The following is a 16,229-nucleotide window of genomic DNA, read 5'->3' as shown; positions in this document are numbered from 1 at the left end:
TTTTATTTTGGGTAGTTTCTTGGCACTTACTTTCCATGTTGCAGGGCATCAGTGACCAAACACCTCCTCTCTTCTGCAAAATCAATAGTTGGGTAGAGTTGGTGGCTGTCAGTGCTCTCCCCGTCCTGGCATGAAGCTGGCTGGTCTCCAGTTTTGATGTTTATGGGTTTCTGGGCTTTTCAGCAACCTTGATGTCAAATTACCTGGAATAGTGTCATGCTTGTGCCAGCGAGGGAGGGTGTGCTGGGATCTGGGTGTGAACTAGTCGGAGCAAGTATTTGCTGCTTTGCTCTCGTGGGGAGTCTGGGTTTGTCGGCTTCTTTTTTTTTAAAAAAAAAGCAAAAGTCCTCAAAAAAACCCAACCTGTTTTCTGAGAGTGAAATGATTAGTAATAGCCTAGCTGCTGCTTGCATCTAAGTTCAGCCTTTTATTTCTGAAGTGTAGGTCAGAACGGCTCAAAGGGGGAGGGGTATGTTTTCTGCCACCACTCCGTAATGCGAGCAGAGCGTCTGCTCGCAAAGCACCTGCACAAAGAAAGCTCGTGCTTCTGGGCTGAAGGCAGCTCCGAGTAACTGTCAGTGTCTCTCCATCCCAGGCCATGCAGTACATGGAGCTGATCCCGAAGGAGATGCAGCCGGTGGCGGGGACGGATGGGGCGTACTATCGCCGGCGGCAGCTCATGAGACAGCTGCCGCTCTATGACCAGGACCCGTCCCAGTGCCGTGGCCTCGCAGAGGGCGAGCTGAAGCTGATGGAAGACTTTGTGAAGAAGTACAAAGCTGAGGCGCTGGGCGTTGGGGAGGTGGCACTGCCGGGCCAGGGCGGCAGCGGGAAGGAGGAGGGGAAGCCGCAGGACAAGAGCATCGCTGCCAGCAAACCCCCCGAGTCCACCAACGGGGCCTTGGAGAGCGCGCCTGCAGGAGGGCACTATGTAAGTGCTGTGCTCCGCGGCGGCGGGACGGGCTGGCAGGGGTGTCCCGGCTCTGCTCTGAGTTCAAGGAGCTTTCAGGGAACAGAATCAGCCTCAACTAGAGGGGGAAAAAAAGGTTGCACCAGTCAGGGTTATCTGTCCCTTGTTAGCAATACTGCTCCCAAGGGCTTCTCCAAGCCTGCCGCAGTGCTCTTTCAAACTGCCGGAGCAGTGCTGCGATGCTCGGTCGCATCGCGACGTGCTTTGGTGCGGCACTGAAGGACCCCAGTGGGACCCCTCATGTGCTCCTGCCAGCCCTGCTGAGCACAAGTAGCCATCCAACAGGGATGAGAAGGGGCGGGTTACCTCCTGTTCGCCATCTCCCTCCCTCTGCAGCAAACGCTGTGCTCAACCTCCAAGGTAACTGAATTTTCTGTTAGCTGTAGAAGCCGGTGATTTCAACTTTGGATTCTTGGCAGCTCTGAAAGATTGGGTATGATGTGTCCCTGCATGATTGTGAGTCAATCAGGTACTCAAGAGCAGAAATTATTTCACTGAGAGTTAGTATTTGCAGCCTGGCTTCCAGACCAATGCAGGAGGAAAGACTGCAAGTGGCAGTAGGTGGTGGCTCGGTCTAACGAATGCAAAGCTGTGAGCATGGAGGTAGTACTCCCAGGGCTGTAACCACCCTGGGTCACTTTGAACAGGCCACGCATGTCTCTGGGCATAAAAATACATCTCCACAGGGAAATGATTGAGGTTCCCTAACACCCTTTTAGATTTATATTCCCTCTGTGGCATCTGGAGTGGCCATTGTGGTTGCTGAACAAATGCTTATCATAAAATATGGTGAGTGAAAATGTTATACAGCCCTTGTTGAGGGTAACTTGCAGCAGAGGATTTAAAGCTGGGGAAAAAATGGTGGCTGAGTATTTTAAGGCAAGGTTTTTCTAGCCATTGCTGCACTGAGATTGTAACATGTTAAGAGCAGTTTTCATTTTCATTCCATATTGGGTAATGTCTCCCCTCTGCTATGGCCCTTTCTGTTAATATGTGTCTGACTTTGAGTCCAGTGATACAGTAAAAGTTTTTCACTATTTCAGCAAAATACTGAATTGGAAGGATTTTAAGCTTAAAAAAAATAGCCAAAAAAGGCACGTTTCCATTAAACATATTAATAAAAGTCATCTTAGCAATGAGGGTTTATTTAGCCTGCAAGTTTGTCCTTCCAAATAAATACATAACTGTGATGTTAAACTACAGAGACTAAAGCATCATTTTTCTAAAGGCACTAGCTGAAAAATGGAACAGCTTCAAAAGCAGTTGCAGGAGATCCATTTGACTGACGCGCTATGCAGCTCAGCTCGCAGCAGACTCTTGAAGTACCGTGGCTTCTTGCCGTACTGAAGAGACCTCCTGTTTCCCACTCTAACAAAACACTGCTCATTTTAATTTGATCTTCCGTGCAGGAATTAATGTGGCTGACCTGATAGGGACTGCTTCCCAAGATCTGACACGTGCTAAACTTCCAAGAGGTCCACTGGCTTTCACAAAACTGCATTGGAAGAAAAGTTCTGCCTTAAAAAAAGAGATGTAGTACTTTACTTTGCAATATGCGTGAGGCTGAATGAAAGTAGGTGTGAGCAAAATGAGCTCTATGAAGACTGAGAATGGATGGAAAGGGACTGAGAAATGAAGTGCCCCAAGCCGATGATGTTCTCCTGGAGGTTTTAACGCTGTCAGTGTGTTCAGGGTTGGATGTAGGTCAGCACACTACAAAGGTGTAGGTACCTCTCCACTTGCGTGATCATCTCCTAGGCGTCTCCTAAACACGCTGCCTGGTCCCCAGCCTGAGGAAGGGCCCCCGAGCCTCCCTCCACTGCTGCTGTCTGGGATGCCACAGGTGATGCCCACCAGTGCCACCAGCCTGCCCGGGGCCGCTCCAGGCGTGCTGCCTGTGAGCGTGTTTGTCCCCAGCCCTTGGAGACCTGCAGGGCTGCAGCAACGAGGGTGGCTTTTTGAGAACATACGTGTGCCTTTGGTTCAGGGGCATAATGGGAAAATACAGTGCCGAACAGCTTATTTTGGAGGTTCTGAATAGCTTATTTAGGAGATCCTGATTCTCAAGCGGTTTGTGCAATATTTCTTCACTGAGTCCATCAGAAGTAGGGCACAGATTTGAACCTATTAAATACCAATCCTCTTAATCAGCACCAGCAGCTTGACTTCACCCTATTTCAGATCAAGGTGTGAGTCTGAACTATAGATTTACAAAGACGAGGTGTGAAAAAACCAAAACAAAACCCACCACTCTTGCTGTAGAAGAGAGTGAACCCAGAAAGCACCAATGCTGCACCAAGAAACAAGCTGTAAGGATTTCCTCAGGTGTTCATGTGGTCCCTGTGCTAAGGTTGTTAAACCATGTGTTGCACGCTTGGGCTGGCTGTTGAAACTGGTGTGTAAAGGAAAACATACGGGGCCGATGTAAATCAGCATGAGAGGTATCTGAGCTCAGACAGCTTTTTGAACTCATCTCGGCTGCAGAGAGGGGCCCCATCACTGTAATAAGTCTGTCCTACAAGTTGAATGTTCTCCACCAAGCACAAAATCATCTTTAACGCTCCCAGAACTGGAAGGTCTCCTGGTGTCATAAGTCACTGTGTTGGAATCAAATCAAATCCTGAAGCAATTGATCAAAATTAGCCATTGTCTCAAAGCTTGAGGCCAGCAATGCACTGTGTGCTCAGGGGAAGCCTCGCGGTGCCTGGGGAGCTCCTTCCATGGGAGCTGTCATTGCGAAATAGCAGCCAGCGGAGAGAGCAAGTTTGGAAAAAGCTTAGGAGAAAGGGATGCTTTTTTGGCCAACACCTCTGGTAACTCTGCTAATAGTCTTCAATCCTGTCCCTACACGACAGACATGTAAAATGAGTACCAAGCTGCAATACCATCTTAAGTTGGAAGAGCCACTTTTTATTTAGTGTGTAAGTGGCAGGGGGATGGAAGTTATATGATGCTTAGGGAAAGCCCTGTGAATAATTGCTGTAGAAAGAAACAGCAAAATAAGTTGGTTTTTTTAACAGTTCTTATTGGCAAGAAATTTGAGCTCAGAGTTGGAAACTGCTCATGTTTGTTCTCGCTGTTAGATCTTGCAAGATAAGCAGGGCTGGGATGGATGGGTCTGGTGGTTCCTCTGGGGGTGACAGTGCAGAGGCAGCTGCAGGGACAGGCTCTCTGGTGCCCTGGGGAGGCATCGGGGCATGGGGAAAATTACAGCCTCAGTCCTGTGTGACGGGTGCGGAATTCATCAGTGCCAGGAGCAGGGCTGTGCCTGCCACTCCGCACTGAGTGCAGCAGCTTCACCTACTTGTTTAATTGTTCATAGAGACCAGAAATAGCACGGCTTCTGCACTTCACTTCTGCTGGAGTTCACTCCCTCATTGGCATGGGTCTTCGGAGTACTTAGAAATGTGTCTGAAGCCCTTTGCAGTGGAAGGAGCAGTGTAAGCAGACGTATCCCCTTTCAGACTCACAGGAAAGCCAGGCCAGGAAACATCTTGTGCCTCCTCTTGCGCTGCCTTCGCTTGTCATACAGGATTTGCTGGTAAAATAGGAGATGCCCGTCAGCTTGGTGGAACCGCTCCAAGGACTGTGGGGCTTATACTAAAAGTCCAGGCTGAATGAAGGAGGAGGCAACAGCAAAATGCGTGGTGTGCTAGAAATAATAGTAACAAAACACAGAAAAGCCACTTGATGGATGTAGGTAGACCTCTAGCCTTCCGTTTTAAAGGGAGAAATCAGTTTCAGAGAACTTAAATATAAGGAATAGTCCTTTTAGCACTCCTGCCATGAACTAGCAAAAGGGGCTGGGTGTGGTGAAGAAACCTGTCTGTAGTTTGACACTTGCAGAGCTCAGAGAAAGCCCGCTCCCTCTGTGCCCCCAGAGAGGCCATTCCTGCCCCTGCTTTACAGGGCTTGCAGGGTTCCCCAGGCTGTGGTGGCATCAGGGTGGTGTTCCTCGGGACGCGGACCGCAGCTGCCCTGCAGCAGCTCCCCTTCCCCTGCCCCATCCCTGCCCTCCAGTAGCTCAGGAGCTCTTCATTTACCTTCTGCTGAGAAATGTATTTTTGTGTTTCCTACCCACCCAGCAGAAACGTGTCAACTTAAGTCAGAGCGTTTGTAAATGAAGTTGGGCACGGGGTGGGAAATTCCCAGCCCTGTGCTGCTCGGAGCGTGCTGGAGGGACACACCGTTGTGCAAACGCTCCGGTCGGACACAGCAGCTTAAACTGCAACACGTGTGACGCGCAAGTCGCTTCACGCTGCGTCTTGGTTTTGTAAAAGCCCCAGCCAGCCTGCTGCGGAGATTGCTGGTAGTCATCTGGCCTCGCAGCCAAGGGCTCTGCTGGAAGAGACTCCAGCTGCTACTTAAGAGCATTTCTTTTAGGGAGTGACAAAGCACAGACTCAGCAGCTATTAGCCAGACCTAGGCTATCCAGGCTTAAATGGGAACTTAAATAACAGCCCCTCAGCTGTCAGCTTCAGAGGGGAGAGCTTTATAGCTTGCTCTTAACTCATCGCAGGATCGCTCTGCCTGCACTGCGAAAGAGTAAATCCAGTTGGCCTTGTGTGTAATATGCATAGGTGCTAATTAATCTTCAGATTAGCCAAGTCTAATTCTGTCTCTTTGGACTGTTATAAATTGAAAGCACTGTGCTGAAATCCATAGAGTGGCATCTGTCTTATGCATAGACGTACATAATAAAAAACAGTGAGAAAAGACCAAAGTTCCCAATCTCTATGCAAAGTAACACCTTTGACATGCGGCTCTTCTGCAGTATAGGATGTCTTAACCCTTTCTCGGAGAACCTTTGGATTTAGTGAAGGTTGGTTTTTATCATGGTAGGGAGGGTGGTCCCAAAGGCCAGATACTGGCTGGAAGAAAGTAAACAGGTGAAGGCTGGCAAATATATTTATAAAGACTTACAATTATATTCCACCTTGGCAGTCTGTCCATACATAGCACTGGTCCAAATATTTGCACAGGGTGTGGGGCGATAGGCTTGGAGATGCTGCTTGTCGGCTGTGGGTGCCCTGTGAAGCGCTCTCTGGTGTCTGAGTGCTATTGCACACTTGAGATGATTTTCCCAGCACTCTTCTCAAGCTGTAGCCATTGCTTTCTCTTCAGTTCAGAGTTTCCTTGCTCTTCCATCTCGCTGCACTGTTCCTATAGCCTCATTTTCAGACTGGTGGGTTTGCTGGGCCTTCCAAGCTGATACAACTGTAAAATCTGGCTTTGCTATTCTCAAGTTTCCCTCTGCAGGACAAGATCTCAAACAAAAACAACCTAAGCCATGCAGCTTAGCAGTCCTGGAATTAAATGTTTTATTTCCCCTGCTCTGCTTGGTGCTGTGGGATGTTGAGCAGGAACACAGTTGGTCCTTCAGACTAGAAGTGTTGAGGACGTGCGTGGAGACTGTGTGGTTCTGTTTTGCTAACCGTGCTTCTTACCAGCTGTGCGGTTAAGAACAGTGCGTTGAAAATATGTGGGGAATCAGTATGAGAAGTACATATCTACCCCGTGCTCGGAACATCGCTGCTTTGCTGCCTGCCGACACGCACCCAGCCCCGCGCTCACCCCTCTGCCTCTCTGTTGCAGCGCTGCGAGACCTGCAAGCAGGCGGTGCCGGGGGACTGCCCGGTGGTGTACGCCGACAGGGCGGGCTACTCCCGGCAGTGGCACCCGGCGTGCTTCGTGTGCTGCCGGTGCTCCGAGCCCCTCGTCGACCTCATCTACTTCTGGAAGAGCGGGGCCGCCTGGTGCGGGCGCCACTACTGCGAGAGCCTCCGGCCGCGCTGCGCCGGCTGCGACGAGGTAGGGACCGGCCGCCTTCCCTCCGCCTGCCGTGGGCTAATTCACGGCTTCTCCGGCGTGTGTCTTGACGTGCTCGCCTACCCACGCCTCCTGGGGTGCCCTCTGGGAGCGGCATCCTCCAGGTGCTGGTCCCCAGGGCTGCAGCTGCTCTGGGGAACTGGAGGTGCCTAAAGAAAATGGGGCGAAGCAGCGTGATGTTAATGACAGTCCCAGCTACTGTGCCGTGTCTATCTCAGAGCAACAGTCCACCTCGAGTTGCATTTAAAACCTAATGTCTTTATAGTGCTTGACTGCAGCCCATGACTTTGGCTTAATGCTCAGGAGCAGTTCTGTGCCTCTTACCCTTTCCCAAAGCCTCCACCGCTAGCGGGCTTGGCACGAGGCACGGGGCTGGTTCTCCCTGCTCCTGCTGCGCTCCAGCCTGGCGAGATGGTGGAAGTAAGCAATTGTCTGTCTGTCTGTCCCATAGATCATCTTCTCGGAGGACTACCAGCAAGCAGAAGGGATGGCCTGGCACAAGAAGCACTTTGCCTGCCTGGAGTGCGAGACGCTGCTGACCGGCAAACCCTTTGCTCTGGACAACGCCAGCCTCCTGTGCATGACCTGCAGCAAAAGCAAACGCCTCTGAGTGGGGAGCAGCCCAGGGGCAAAGCGGGGCTCCCCAGGGTCCCACCAGGACTGGGGTCATTTGACAAGTACATGAGAAGGGGAAGGTTAAAAATTAGAGCCTGGCCATTTACTTGCAAGCAATTAAGTGTCCCCTCGCATCCAGTACAGCTTGCAGGAGAATATTTCCTTGGGGAGCGGAAGCAAAGGAAATTCGTGTGCCTGGGGGTGGGAGGTACACAGCGTATCTGCCTAGGAGGGACTGAAAAGGAGGTTCTGTGTTGTGCTGGTTTTTGTAAAGTCTCTCCAAGCTTCTTACGACTAAGATCTTGCAGTAGTCTTTTGGAAATAGCACATCTCAAAAGTAACTTCTGGCATACTAAACCTACAGTCATGGTCAAAAACAAGGGTTGTTCTTATTTTTTGAAATCCGTACTGGAAGTTTACACTAACAGGCTGCTGACAACTGTACTAAAGCAATGGGTTTGAAGAATTTGATTAACCCGGGTGATTTCTTTCTGAAAGCGAATGATATAAAATTGCAGTAAGATGTAGCTGTAGCTTTCTCCTCCTGAGTGTACAATAATGTAAAAATAAGGAGTTGGCACACAGGGCCATTGATTTAACCCTGGCGAGATGGGAAGGGTGCAGCTCTGCCCTGGGGCAGCCGACTGGCTCAACCCCTGTGAGCTTTAGCCCTGAAACTGGAATGCAAAAGCATTCCTGGCAGGTCCCACCCGACCAGGCTCCCCGGCCTCTCGTCTGCCTCCGACTGCCTGTTATTCCAGGCGAGCGCGTTTCCACAGAGCAGCATTGTGTTCCCACTGGGATGCTGGAGGTCGTTAAGCATTTAAAGTATGGGCCTTTATTTTGGCTGGGTTTGACCAGGAATTTTATGGAAAACAGCTTTCCAGCCTAAGCTGTCTTGGAGGGGGGGGTTGTGCCTGAAATACTGCCATGCCAGTTTTACCCTGTAATACATCAGTGACCCCCTCCAAGAAGGAGAGAACCATACCGGAGCCAGCAGCCCCCTTGCCTTGGGCTCTGCCCCGCGTCTTGTCCCGCAGCTCCCCCGTCCCTAGGGGATCTGACAGGGGTGCCCCCATCCCAGGGTCTGGCACCGAGTCTCTGCGGATGGTGGTTGTTCCGAGTCATGCGATGCTTCTGGTAGTCGCTGAAAGTATCACATAGTCCAGGCTGGCAGATGTCTGTGTGCTTGGTCTTTTTTCTTGTATTAAATGTCTACATTATTTGCCAAAGAACTGGAATATTTTTTGCAGAGGTGAGTGTGCAAGGAGCTCACAACTGCTAGGTTTTCTTTCTGCTGCAGAAGATGCTGGTTTCTCTATAAAGCGTGCTCTGTGCTGCAGATGTTTGCTTGCTCATGATAACTTGCAAATAAGAGGTGGAGGACACAGTACCTGCTGCAAGGTTAGACTGTGCGAAAGGTGTAAAGACAGGCCTGTGCGTGGGGGGCGTGAGTGCCTCTTGCCCTTTGCCCAGCCCTGTGCTGTTGCGTGGTTGATATTCCTGGAAACGCTGGGGTATTTAAAGAGAGTAAATGAAATGCTTGCTCCGGAGCTGGAGCAGAGCAGGAAAGTCCCAGGGCGGCAGCGAGGGCCGTAGCTGCGGGGTGATGGATGTGCCTTGCAGGGTATCGCAGTGCACGTGCTCCTGGGCTCGTCTGTCCATCTTGGGTTGGTCAATGGATGCGTTGCGTGCCTGGGGGCGTCACTACTGTAAGCTCGGTCTGATGCTGCGAGCCAAGAGAGGGCGTGTAGGCCTGAAGTTCTGCAAGGAATAATAAAGCTCCCTTGGATCAGCCTTGGATACAGGCAATTTGGTTGTAAGTGAAGTGGGGCTGAAAAATAAAGCCCAGGGCTTAGCTTTATTGCCTCTTCTTCGTTTTGCTACAAGGGAAATGTCTTTAGATTTTGTAAATTTTCTTTCAAAGATGCATCGTTGTTCTAAACTCAGCGATGTTGAAGCAGCCAAATGCGCACGCGCTCAGTGTAAGCAGTGATGGGAATAGTGGGAATCACCTGTGAAGCACAGAGCCATGTGAGTCACCTCTGAATCACCTATTTCAGCAGACTTTAACGTCTGAACAGCATTCCCTGATGAAAGTCTGTGTCGGTTTGCTCATGCAGCTGGTTACCTGCTAGTGAGCTGCCTGTGAGGTGGGTGCACAGCCATTGCACAGGCGTCTGGAAGAAAATTAATTGCAGAAAAAAAGCTAAATCAAAACACTGAGGTTTTTTAAAAGTGAAAGACTATTAACCAAACTACTGCCCTCACAGAAAACTCAACAGCGTGCTGCGGTCTGCATGGGTGTTTGGTTCGTTTTGCCTTGGCTGCCTGCGTGGTCCTTGCAGGGGCTGTGGCAAACGGAGCGCCGGGGAGGTGAGCCAGACCCCTGACCGCAGCAGGGGGTGTCTGCTGGGGGATGCTGGCCATGCCTGCACCCTGCGGCCCCCTGCCCTCCCCAGCTGAACGTGAAACCAGGGGCTTGCAGGTGTCTGTGCCAGGCAGCATGGTCCTGCTGCCCGGCTTGCAGGGTGGGGGGCTTGGGCGACCCCATGAGCTGGGTGCTGTGCTCTCAGCACTGACGTTGCTGAGCCCCCACAAAGTGTGCAGTGACACTTTTTCCTTTTTTTTTTTTAATTTCACACCAAGTAAGCTAGCTTAAGAGGCATATGGTGTGCATCAGGTCCAGAAGAGGCAATGGTGGGGGGGTTAGGGCACATCCAAGGGTGGAGGATGCTCATCTGGACCTTGACCATCTGTTGCTAAGCCCATATGGCTGGGGGCCCTCATCCTGCCCCTCTGTGCAGAGGGGCGAGGTTGCTCCCAGCTCCCTGTGGCTGGCACGTGTGCTGTATCCGTGGGGCAGCACCCACCCGTAAGCCCTTCAGAGGTGGGACTTCCAGCAGAGCCCCCTTCTCGGGTGGTCACCTCCCTCTGTCCTGCCTGGGGAGGCGTGCAGGTAAAGGGCATCCCCCTTCCACCACTGCCAGGGTTAAAAGCCACTAGAGCCTCGGAGGCGGCGGGGAAGAGGTGGTTCGTGTTTTCTCTGCCGCAGAAGAATGTGCGTGGTGGGAGCTTGGGTAAATGTCAGAGCAGAGGCGCTGGGCGAGGATGGGGTTTCGGGAGGAGCGCTGGCACCCCAGCACGGCAGCAGGGAGGGGGGCATAATGCCGAAACCGGTGCCTGCCCCCGTGTCCAGCGCTGCGTTGCTGCCCGCTGTGGCAGCGTGTGGCCCTCCCCTCGCCCCAGCCGTCGCTCCCGGGGGCTGTGGGGGCAGGGCTGGGTCCTCCCCAGCACCCTCCATGCGCTGGGACGGTCCGAGTGACGGAGGGGTCAACTCCGCCTTGGGTACAAGGATTCTCCTCGATGGTAGTACCTTTGTTGGGTTTATCTTGCTGGACTTTGCTCTCCACGCATGGTAGCACCAACTTCTTACAGTCTATCTCCATTAACACCATCCTCCATCACTAGTGCCTTTATTTGGCTACCTGGAAAAAAAGATACCGCTCTGGCATGTTCTGGTGTGGGTTTTGATTTTGTGGTCTATAAATTGTAATTCTTCTCTGCAGTTTCCCGTTTCAGCATATACGTGCTTGCTTCAGGCTTTTTGGGCTGCTGGCATCCACTTGAGCCTTTCACGTATTTTTGCAGCTTGTAAAAATACTGTCTGCTAAAAAATTTACTGCAATTAAACAGCTTAACAAAAATCCTGTGCCTCTCAAGTGTCAGGAGCAAAAGCGTGAAATTAATGCATCTAACAGCTCAAAACATATGTGAGTCTTTAGTTTTGATAATAAAACTGAAATTCAGTGTAAGCGTGAGAAGATAGTCACCCCAAGTGATGACATTTCGCTGTGTTTTGCTATAGTTTATTGTCCAGAACGAAGGAGGCGGCTGCAGCTGCCTTCTGCAGGTCACAAGCTCCGGGTTTCAAGAAAGTTAAATTTACAGGGGTATTTGGCCTGTCTAATAGGGAGCCATCGGCAAGCGACACATGGAGGGTCTGTCCAGAAAATTGGTAAAAATCAAGGTGTTTCACAAGGTTACGCTGTACAACAGGAACAGGCTACGGGCAAAGACTGTTGTGTGACTATTGGAAAAGCATCTTGTGCCACACCTGTGTCCAGTCCATCATTTCAAATAAAAGCTCCTGTACAAAGACCTGTCTGGCTGTGTGCATGACCTCTAGCTGCTACAGGCTGCTCCGGGGCCCCGGCTGAGAGGGTCGGTGCATGGGGCAGCACTGGAGCCCCCAGACCATTAGCATGACGACCTTCCCCCCCCCACAGCAAAGGTCCCCGACGGAGGAGGGTGTCAGCAACCCACTTGCCGATTCAGCTCACCTGCGTCGTGCTGTGGCCAGACAGGTAGGGAGATGAAATAAGAACTACCGAAGAAGCAGGCAGCAGGATGGGGAGCGGGGACCGGGGCGGGATGGGATGCTCAGACCCTGTCTGAGCAGCATCTCCCAGGACCTGCCGTGCTGCAGCTGGAGGAAGAGCCGTGTTTGTACGCAGCCCTGAGCGAGCAGCTCGTGTTTGCCTGAACGACCTGGGGGGGGAAAGCCTCTCACCTGGCTGTGGTCGGCCAGCTAGGGTGATAAGGACCTGACGACGTGGGGGTCTCTCCGTGCTCAGGATGCTGCTCAGAGGTTAAGCTTTCAGAGCGGCTTTGCTCAGAGAGATGTGCCCAGTGTCCGCGGCTGTTCCTGTGTGCCAGGCGTGCTGGCTACCTGAGTTTGTGTGTTTGTTTTCTCCCAAGCTTTGCACTGGGTTCCTTTAGCTGGAAAATCCAGGCATTTGGATGCTTGAAGCTGCTCCTCCTGCCTGCGCCAGGTTTGCTCTCTGCCAAGTGCGAACAGACGGGGCAGGGTGAGGGAATTCGAAACGGCCGCGTACGGGAACGGCTCTCGCAGCACCGAGCGGTGCCGTGGTGTGCCGAGGGCCCCGCCGCCCTGCCCGGGGAGGCGGCAAGGCCGGGGGGTGGCAGCGCCACGGGGCCGGTAACGTTTTTGGTGCTGCCAACGCGTGAGTTTCGGTGCTGCTGCTGCAGAACGTCTCCACGGGCACGGACGCTGCTCATTCCACAGCTGCCACGGGGCGCAGGGCTCCCACACGGGCGGTGTGGTCTCGCCTGGCGGGTTTTATTAATCTAGCCCTTTCATGGAAGCACAGGGATACATAACGTTGTCTAATGGTCGATTGAGCAGCACCTATTGCAGTAACTGATGAGTGTTTTAGCTTGTGAATCTGCAAAGGACAAACCTCTTAATTTCTTCTTGTCCATGGCCAAAGACGGCGAGCACAAGGACTCTGTGCCTTCTACGTGAACATCCAGCTCCAATTTAAACTCAAATGTTCTGTATAATTGTTCTGCATATGACTGACAACACATGAAAACGTTCCTAAAACTTTAAATAAACTATTTCTGGGTATGAAGGTCTCCCAGGTCTTGCTTCGGTTCCCTTCCCGGTCTCGGGGCATGTGGGCTGCCTGAGGGAAGGGCAGGAGCTGCAGTGGGGCGAGGGCTCCCACGAGGAAGAGGGAAGGAGGAAGGTCGGGGATGCTGCTGCCTTTCCCAGGCCGGAGCACGCCGCCGTCCCCACGTCTGAGATGCTGGCTGGCCGTGGTAAAACGGGCTGCGACAGCCAAAGAGAGACGGGAAGAGCAGAGCAGGGGCCAAGGGTGTGCGGAGGGACGCAGTTCACGTGAAACGGCACCCCTGGGAGGGGGCCCTGCGAGGCGAGGAGCGGGCGGCAGCGGGGCTCCTGGGGAAGCCTCCCTGATCGACTCCGCGAAAATCTATGGATGCTTAAATGTTGGGATAAAATTAACTCATGGCCCAGTGCCATTTCTTGCTTGAGGTTAATTATTTAGCAGGCTTAGTGAGTGCAGTTACCCCCTGTATTTCCTCGAGAAGGTCTAGGAGAGGAAGCACTTTGAAAATAAACTCTTATTGGAAGAGAAATGAATATTGGAGTGTGGCGGCTCTGGCAGGGAGGGGTGGCCGTGCCTGAGCCCTGGCCCTGGGCTGGAGCCCGCGGTCTGGCACATGCCAGCAGCTGAGAGGAGAGCCTCCAGACCTGGCCGGGGCACAAAGGGCTGTGCCGGGCATGGGGCGGGGGGTCCTTCACCTGCTCCCCCCAACTGCAGACCCAGCCGGGAGCACAGGGTGGCTGCTAGGGAGGGCAGAGCCCATCGGCACAAAGAAAATAACCATTGACTGGGGAAAAACCACATTTCAGCTGAAGTTTTGTGAGCTGAAGCTTTTCAGAGCTTAACTGATCTGAATCTACAAATATTTGCAGTGCTGTCTTATTTGTGGTCCCTTTTTTATTTTTTTTAAGAAATACTGGAGGAAGAAAAAGGGACCGTCTGTTTGTGATTTGGGAGGATTTTGCCAGTGGAAAGGCAGAGGCTGTTCAAGGACAGCGGCTCTATTCGGGTCATCTTCATCCTCCCCGGTTTCCGACAGCACCCCCCCTCGCCGCCGGGGTTGTCCCCGCCGGAGGAGGGATTGGCCCTGGCTGGGGGGGTCCCGTGCACTGCCCTGCACATGAGCACGGGGACCCTCCACTGCTGGCATGGGGAGGGAAACAATTAAGAAATGAGGAGTGGGTGCAGCGATGCCTTTGTACGGGTCAGCGGGAAGGTGGGCTTGAAGGAAGGGAGCCTTTTGCCTTAGTGAATGCAATATCTAGTCTAAGACAAACAATAAAACTTGAAAGAAAATGTCTCAGCTCATATGGATAGGAGAAAACTAGCTAACCCTGTGACAGGAAGAGTGTCTTACTGCTAACGGGCTACACCTTCAATGGCAGGTGTCAATTAACCCATCAGTGCCGAAGAGGGACTAGGAGGCTGGTTGGCGTCTCGCAGCAAGGCTTGCTCCCACCCCTGCTGCGCACAGGTTTCTCTAGGCAGGGCCAGAGGGAGGGCAGATCTGGGGCCATTTAATGGGTTTCCCTCAGAGGTCCATGGAAAACACCTGGGCACTGTGATTTATTTATGGGCCCTGAAACCATGAAGAAGGAGCCCTGTCATCAGGAGTAAATGGGTGGTGACAGAGTGAGAGCTGGTTGCTGTAGGGCATGGGTGATGTGTGGGCTGGGGGCTCCTCTGCACCCCCTGCACTGCTGGGACTGCAGAAAAGGTAGGGAAATCCTTAAAGGGGGAGGGAGAAATATGCTCTCCTGACCTTTTCTTGTGCTGCGGGATCCTTCCTCTTGATCTGGGAGAGGCTGTTTTGCTCCAGCCCAGGAGGTGGAGGTTTGGCTTGGTGGTCATCAAGCTGGATTTCACTTTATTCTCTGCAAGAAAAGCTAAGCAGCATTCTCCTGTACAATGTATTTCAACAACAACAACAAAAAAAAAAACCCCACACCTGTTTGCTTGGGTATTTCTCCAATGAATTGACTCGGTCCTGACTTCTTGTAATTGATGAGATTCTTGTTATTTCCCTCGGTGGCAACAAACAGCCATAGAAAGCTTGTTCATCTCTACTACAACTCAGTAAGATTCAGATACCTGGGCAGAAGGCAATTGCCTCAAACTGAAACTTTTCAGGAGTTTTATTAGTGCAGTCAGTTCTTAAAGGAATGGGATTTCAGATACCTATAACTAATACAACTCAAAATTCAGTGGCTTCAGGTGAGAAAAACATAAACCAAAGGCAGACTGAGGTAGCTGTATAAACACTACAATAAAACTTGCTTAAAAGACCCAGAGAGAAAAATTTAGAGGTGTAAAAACAAGTATTCATGAAGTGCTGGTGTGTTTCAGGGGAAACGCTCTTCCAGAGACTCGCAACAGCTGCTGCTTTAGGACTGAGCTAAATAAAGTTCATATGGGTATGTGTTATTCTATAAAAAGTGAGGTTAATTATGCCTATATAAATCTAATTTGAGCTTTTATTTACTTTTTAACTCGACTTCTTTAGCCATATCACCCAAAAAGTAAATCTCTGCACAATGAGGGTTTTATGCATTGTTGCCTTATTTCAGGAGGTGACGCCTCCAGCGGCCCCGTGGCACAGGGCTCTTCCGACGTCGTTTCTCCCGTCCTGCCTTGCCCATCTGCGGGAACACCTGATTTGTGACTTTCCGTGTCCCTGCACTGCATCGCACGGCTAATGAAAGAAAACCCAAGGGAACTGGGTTTTGTCTACCTGGAAAGCAAAGTGCCTTCTGACCAAGCCGTGATGGGTAGTGTTCAAATAACCGCTTCTGCATCAAGTAACTTCCAGGTGTCAGCTCAAACCGTCTTGCGGGCAGGGAACCCCCCCGAGCAACGCGTGCCCGGCCCCGGCTGCGGAGGCGAGGGTGAGCTGCGGCCGTGCCTCGTCGCCCGGCTGGCCGCGGGACCAGCGCCGCAGCGGCTGAACACCCTTTTTTATGAACCAGATTTTAAATTGTGCAAAGCGCTGACATACTTCGCTGCTCTACTCTGCCCGCAAGGATAATTCTCCCATTGCTTTGCGCCAGCCTTTGATAGACATTTGTCCCACGGAATCGGCAGGGTACCCCGTGCCCCACAGCTGGGCTCGAAGCAAGTAGCCCGTGTCAGTGAGAGTCCTGGGAAGGCAGCCACGTGGTGAAACGGGGCAAAACCCGCACAGTGGGAGTCCACGTCTGCAGGTCCCAAAGGCTACGGGCACGCTCAGTCCCCTGGAGCTCCAACTGCCCGCGCTTGAGCTCCGTCCGCAACCTGGCGTGGGAAAAGGGCTTCTCCGCGCAGCAGTTTCTGTCCCGATGCGCCTTCAGCAGGCGAGCTGCAAGGGGTCTGGGGTGAGAAAGCATGCAGAGCTGGGCTGGTGG

General features: G+C 52.1%; 1 protein-coding gene across 1 annotated transcript in view; it reads left to right on the top strand.

Moving 5' to 3' along the window:
• LMCD1 (LIM and cysteine rich domains 1) overlaps positions 1–7,880 on the top strand; it is a 32,629-nt gene extending 24,749 nt beyond the window's left edge. The window contains exons 4-6 of the mRNA XM_064453415.1: positions 596–931; positions 6,566–6,781; positions 7,251–7,880. Coding sequence (XP_064309485.1) covers positions 596–931; positions 6,566–6,781; positions 7,251–7,409 — 711 coding nt within the window. The 3' untranslated portion in view covers positions 7,410–7,880. The remainder of the gene's footprint in view (positions 1–595; positions 932–6,565; positions 6,782–7,250) is intronic.
• Positions 7,881–16,229: the final 8,349 nt, after the last annotated feature.

Source organism: Phalacrocorax carbo, chromosome 6 (genome assembly GCF_963921805.1).
Source record: "Phalacrocorax carbo chromosome 6, bPhaCar2.1, whole genome shotgun sequence".
Classification (NCBI taxonomy): Eukaryota; Metazoa; Chordata; class Aves; order Suliformes; family Phalacrocoracidae; genus Phalacrocorax; species Phalacrocorax carbo.
The sequence above is the reverse complement of the archived record's forward strand: the minus strand, read 5'-3'. Positions and strand labels throughout refer to the sequence as shown.